General features: G+C 44.1%; 2 protein-coding genes across 2 annotated transcripts in view; both read right to left on the bottom strand.

Annotated features, from left to right (window-relative positions):
• Window positions 1-813: 813 nt before the first annotated feature.
• On the bottom strand, window positions 814-1,698 carry LOC122930759 (odorant receptor 131-2-like). The gene has a single exon (XM_044284330.1). The coding sequence runs from the start codon at window positions 1,696-1,698 to the stop codon at window positions 814-816; it is 885 nt and encodes a 294-aa protein (XP_044140265.1).
• Window positions 1,699-1,762: 64 nt separating this feature from the next.
• The window catches only part of LOC122930758 (odorant receptor 131-2-like), a 34,263-nt gene continuing 30,025 nt past the window's right edge, over window positions 1,763-6,000 (bottom strand). The window contains exon 2 of the mRNA XM_044284329.1: window positions 1,763-1,810. Within this exon, the coding sequence (XP_044140264.1) occupies window positions 1,763-1,810 (48 nt within the window). The remainder of the gene's footprint in view (window positions 1,811-6,000) is intronic.

The following is a 6,000-nucleotide window of genomic DNA, read 5'->3' as shown; positions in this document are numbered from 1 at the left end:
CACTATGGAGGTCTCTATTGTAAGAGGAGTCACACTGTGGAAATCTCTACTATAAGAGCAGTCACAGTATGGTTATCTCTACTATAAGAGCGGTCAAACTATGGAGGTCTTTACTGTAAGAGCGATCAGACTATGCAGTTCTTTACTGTAAGAGTGGTCACGCCATGGAGGTCTCTACTGTAAAAGCAGTCACAGTATGGTGGTCTCTACTGTAAGAGCGGTCACACTATGGAGATCTTTACTATAAGAGCAGTCATAGTATCGTCGTCTCTACTGTAAGAGCGGTCACACTATAGAGGTGTCTACAGTAGGAGCGGTCACACTATAGAGGTCTCTACTGAAAGAGTGCAAAGAAAAAGGGGATCAGTAGGAAATATTTTACAGTATCTCTTCCTCTGGATGGAGACTGCAGGATTATACATTATAGTAGGTGGAGATAGAAGAATGTCTTTCAGCACCCGCTTGCTGTGCTAGTCAAGGACATTCACTTTTTATTCTCTAGAGATCAACAATCCCCTCGTATAAACACATAGACCAATGCTTTATGACTGAGCTGTTGTTGCTTTTGGCCATTTCTGGGGCAAATATTTGGTGGCATGTGATGGAAAAGCTGACAGTCATTGAGCTCTCCAGTATGACCACCTCCGCTGTCTTTACTCATAGAGACTTCTTGATATTATCAACCTGCTATCAATAGAACTCCTAGTGACCTCTCTGCCAAAAACAACACCTGTTTATATAGGAAAGGGAGAAGTTAAAAAGCATATTCATTTATGAAGTTTTTTATTGGAATAATTATCATTTTTTCAAACTTCAATGTGGACAACAGACATGAGTTATTAAGCAATATTTCCTTATATGTTTTTGGAAAGCTTCATCTCTTACTCCGTAGATGAGTGGACTGAGGAATCTGGGCACACATGTGAACAAAACATAATTTGAAATTATTAAAAAATACATGTAGTTATTTCCATGGGTCTCAGTTAAGGTGGAAATGAAGGCGACCATACATAATATGAGTTGAATGGCATGGAGCATCATAGTTTTACCAGCTTTGAGGGCTGAAGAATGACCAGAACCGACTCTTCTGGCAACCAGCATGACATTAATATAGGAAAATACAATGATCAAGGCCACCCCGGTGAAGCTGAAGGTATTGACGAATGTCCTGACCATGTTTTGTTTAAAGCCCACCTTCAAAACACCACACAACATATAAAGATTATATGGAGGTGTTTCGTCTAAGAAGACCGCGGCAGAGGAGCTTACAGTACTTAGAGACAACCCTATGGCCCAGACCGCAGCAATTGCATATTTAGCTCTCTTTGGTGTACACAACTCTAAGTGTCTCAGTGGGAAACATATGGCTATGTAACGTTCTAGAGACATGACGGCCAGGTTGTATGGAGTCACTAGAAAGATACAGCCACCCAGGGATCGAATCATTAAACAAACAATTATGGGGAAATATACAGAATGCATGTAAGAAACTATAATGAAATTTGTCAAGATGATATATAACGTGTCATTGATGAGCATGTGGACAAAGAGGACGTATCGAGGGTTCTCCTGCATGTGAGGAGTGGTGAAGAAGACCTTCAGCATAATCACAATGAAGTAGAAGAAGAAGGTGAAACACAAAAGGGACGTTATCAGAAAAACTGTTCGGGTGATGTCATCAACCTTATAAGAGAACATCACGGTAAAATTCCTAGAAGCAGATGTGGAATTCTTCATTGAAATCTGGATGGGAGCAATTCTTTTAGGAGATCTCACACAAGAACGTGACAGCTTTGAGCTTGTCCGATGTCTAGAATACATAGATATCTGCATTATAAGTCATTTCAGACTATTCTTGTGCTGCACCTACAGAACTTCTACAATGAGTAGTTACCTATCAGACTAAGGTTTAATCATAAAATGTCCATGTTCCTGGAGACATATGACAGGTCCTGCATACAGATAGAGCATTCTAATGTCAGTAAGAAGTAGTTTACTGCTATGGATCATCTTAAGGCGGTACACATTACATTTTTGGCATCACTATCCCTGGATTCTACTAGGGACTATTTTAGACGCTGGTCTTAATAACCCCTATAGCTGGCGGTGGATCCGCTGAAGTTATAAAGAGGCGCAGGCCTTTCCATATCTTCGGCGCATCCAGCGACTGTTCTAAATCTAAGCCAGCTTCCATGCTGACTTACATTTAGATCACTTTGGTAAAGGAGACGGGCCTGCTAGCCCTTCCCCGCTGACCCCACACCCACTTTTTTAGACAGGCACGAGCGGGGAAAAGTTGTCAGATTGCGGTGCACCACAATCTGTTCCTAAAATACACCTAATATAGGCGTAATAAATGACCCCCCATGTTTTGGTGCAGTGCTCCATATGACGCCCTACGATGGATGGAGCATGGTCTGTTGTTTTATTTTTCTTCAGATTCATGTGAAATCCAATAGAAAAGACCCTCTATATGTCTTGGTGTGATATCATAGTGTGGCCCTATTGAATTTTATGGGTAGCCTATAACAGTTCCACGCAGATCAGAGGTACTGTGTGGCTTTAAAGATGGTGCTGTTTGCTATGAGTCGATCTACGGAACCTGCAAAAAATGCCCAGTCTCCAGAAATAGATGAATAACTCAAGTCTGCTTATCATTCACTTATAGAGGGGTTCCTGAGTAACGGACCCCTAGCTCTGACACCAGTATAAACTAATATAGAACTTGGTGTAGAATCAGGCATACTATGGGGGTCATTTACTGATCTGAAATATTTCAGGCGCAGATGGCGGCGCAACAGTTAGTTCTGTGACTTTTCCCCGCTCACGCCAGGTCTAAAATTGTGGGCATGGCAGGGAAAGGGCCTGTTTCAGGCATAGAAAATAGTCTAAAGGTAAGACCGCTAGGAAGCTGTTTTATATTTAGAACTTCCGCTGGATGCGCCAAAGTTATGTAGATGCCTCCGACTCTTCATAACTTCAGCAGATCCATCGCTAGCTATGGGGCTTTATTAAGACCGGTGTCTAAGGCTACTTTCACACTCGCGTTTGGTGCGGATCCGTCATGGATCTGCACAGACAGATCCGTTCAGATAATACAACCGTCTGCATCCGTTCAGAACGGATCCGTTTGTATTATCTGTAACATAGCCAAGACGTCTTGAACACCATTGAAAGTTAATGGAGGACCGATCCGTCTTCTATTGTGCCGGATTGTGTCCGTGAAAACGGATCCGTCCCCATTGACTTAGGTTGTGTGCCAGGACGGATCCGTTTGGCCCAGTTTCGTCAGACGGCCACCAAAACGCTGCAAGCGGCCTCCAGAGCAGAATGGAGACGGAACGGAGGCAAACTGATACATTCTGAACAGATCCTTTTCCATTCAGAATGCACTGGGGCAAAACTGATCCGTTTTGGACCGCTTGTGAGAGCCCTGAACGGATCTGACAAACGGAAAGCCAAAACACCAGTGTGAAAATAGCCTAAGAAATGTGGCTCTATATCTTTTTTGGTATGTCCTTCAGTGGCGGAGTCCATGATTTGGGTCTCCCTTATGCTATCACAGTGGGACACTTGCAGAGCTAGTCTAGCCTACAGGGATACTGGGAAAATTCCCATTAGGCCGGCAGCCCTGACTGACGCACGGCCGGCCGCAGGCGACACCAGCCGCACTGGGTGACACCAATCTGCAAAAGCGCAGAGCGCTCAGGCAGCTCAGCGCACTGATATCACAGCGCTGTCAATTCAGGCGCGGCGGGAAGGAAGACAGACTTTGAGGGGCGCTGCCGAGTGCCGAATGAGCAGGTACTGGTAGTAGAAGTAGTCGACTCGCTCGTAGTACTAGCTGGCCTGGCCAAGACTGTGCTGTTGCTGTGTGCTGTGGCGGGGCCAGGGACTGGGGGGGGGGGGGAATGGATTTTCAAAAACTGAAAGGGGGTAAGGAACAAGTCTGCTGTGATTAAGAGTCTGTGAATGGCTACTGGGCTGGCACTGCTAAAAGGGGTTAATTATAACTACTGTGGGAGCAAAGGGGGAATAATTAACTACACTGAAGAGGGGACTGAAAGGGGTTAATAAATGCTGTAAATGGGGGACTGCTGAAAAAGGGGTTAATAACTACTGTGAAGGACCTTCACAGACAGTAGTTATTAACCCCTTTCAGCAGTCTTCACAGTATTTATTAAACCCAGAAGTCCCCCTTCAGTAAGGGGGACTGCTGGGGTTAATAAAAACTTTGAAGGAGGAACTTAAGGGGTTAATAACTACTGTGAAGGGGGACTGCTGAAAGGGGTTAATAACTACTGTTAAGTGGGGGACTGCTGAAAGGGGGGAATAACTATGCAGAGGGGACTGCTGAAAGGGGTTAAAATCTAACTACTGTGAGAGCAAAGGGGGGAATAATTAACTACATGAAGAGGGGACTGAGAGGGGTTAAATACTATGAAGGAGGGACTGCTGAAGGGGGTTAATAACTACTGTAAAGAGGGGACTGCTGAAAGGGGTTAATAACTACTATGAAGAGGGGACTGCTGAAAGGGGTTAATAACTACTGTGAAGAGGGGACTGCTGAAAGGGGTTAATAACTACTATGAAGAGGGGACTGCTGAAAGGGGTTAATAACTACTGTGAAGAGGGGACTGCTGAAAGGGGTTAATAACTACTATGAAGAGAGGACTGCTGAAAGGGGTTAATAACTACTATGAAGAGGGGACTGCTGAAAGGGGTTAATAACTACTATGAAGAGGGGACTGCTGAAAGGAGTTAATAACTACTATGAAGAGGGGACTGCTGAAAGGGGTTAATAACTACTATGAAGAGGGGACTGCTGAAAGGGGTTAATAACTACTGTGAAAAGGGGACTGCTGAAAGGGGTTAATAACTACTGTGAAGAGGGGACTGCTGAAAGGGGTTAATAACTACTGTGAAGAGGGGACTGCTGAAAGGGGTTAATAACTACTATGAAGAGGGGACTGCTGAAAGGGGTTAATAACTACTGTGAAGAGGGGACTGCTGAAAGGGGTTAATAACTACTATGAAGAGGGGACTGCTGAAAGGGGTTAATAACTACTGTGAAGAGGGGACTGCTGAAAGGGGTTAATAACTACTGTGAAGAGGGGACTGCTGAAAGGGATTAATAATTACTGTGAATAGGGGACTGCTGAAAGGGGTTAATAACTACTGTGAAGAGGGGACTGCTGAAAGGGGTTAATAACTACTATGAAGAGAGGACTGCTGAAAGGGGTTAATAACTACTGTGAAGAGGGGACTGCTGAAAGGGGTTAATAACTACTATGAAGAGGGGACTGCTGAAAGGGGTTAATAACTACTATGAAGAGGGGACTGCTGAAAGGAGTTAATAACTACTATGAAGAGGGGACTGCTGAAAGGGGTTAATAACTACTATGAAGAGGGGACTGCTGAAAGGGGTTAATAACTACTGTGAAAAGGGGACTGCTGAAAGGGGTTAAAAACTACTGTAAAGAAGGGACTGCTGAAAAGGGTTAATAACTACTGTGAAGAGGGGACTGCTGAAAGGGGTTAATAACTACTGTGAAGAGGGGACTGCTGAAAGGGGTTAATAATTACTGTGAAGAGGGGACTGCTTAAAGGGGTTAATAATTACTGTGAAGGGGCCTGCCCCCATAATATACATGCCAGCCATTGGGTCCTGCTTGACATCCAGGTGCCTTACCTTCTTTAGGGAAGTGAATCTGCAAACTCTTGGAGGCAGCGAGGAAAGGAGTGGAATATGGAAAGTAGAAGCTAGGTTTGGTGACTACATCTCTTACTGATTTCTTGTTTTATTTAGCTGATACTGTGATATAGATTCATGTTTTCATTCTGTTTCTAATAGTCACAATCTGTATAATGTAGTGTCTTGCATGGTGTAGTATTTAACTACTGTGTGCCCCTTTTATAAACAAGTAAATAATGACGCAATGCTGTGGGACTGGTATGCAACTTTTTCCAGGGCTGGTTTTTATCCCCAGTCCGGCCCTG

Source organism: Bufo gargarizans, chromosome 3 (assembly GCF_014858855.1).
Source record: "Bufo gargarizans isolate SCDJY-AF-19 chromosome 3, ASM1485885v1, whole genome shotgun sequence".
NCBI classification, from domain to species: Eukaryota; Metazoa; Chordata; class Amphibia; order Anura; family Bufonidae; genus Bufo; species Bufo gargarizans.
This window is presented reverse-complemented; position numbering and strand designations above follow the sequence as displayed.

What these genes read in the sequence shown, in the direction of transcription:
- LOC122930759 (XM_044284330.1), bottom strand. Translation starts at nt 1,698, where the DNA reads ATGTTCTCTTATAAGGTTGATGACATCACCCGAACAGTTTTTCTGATA.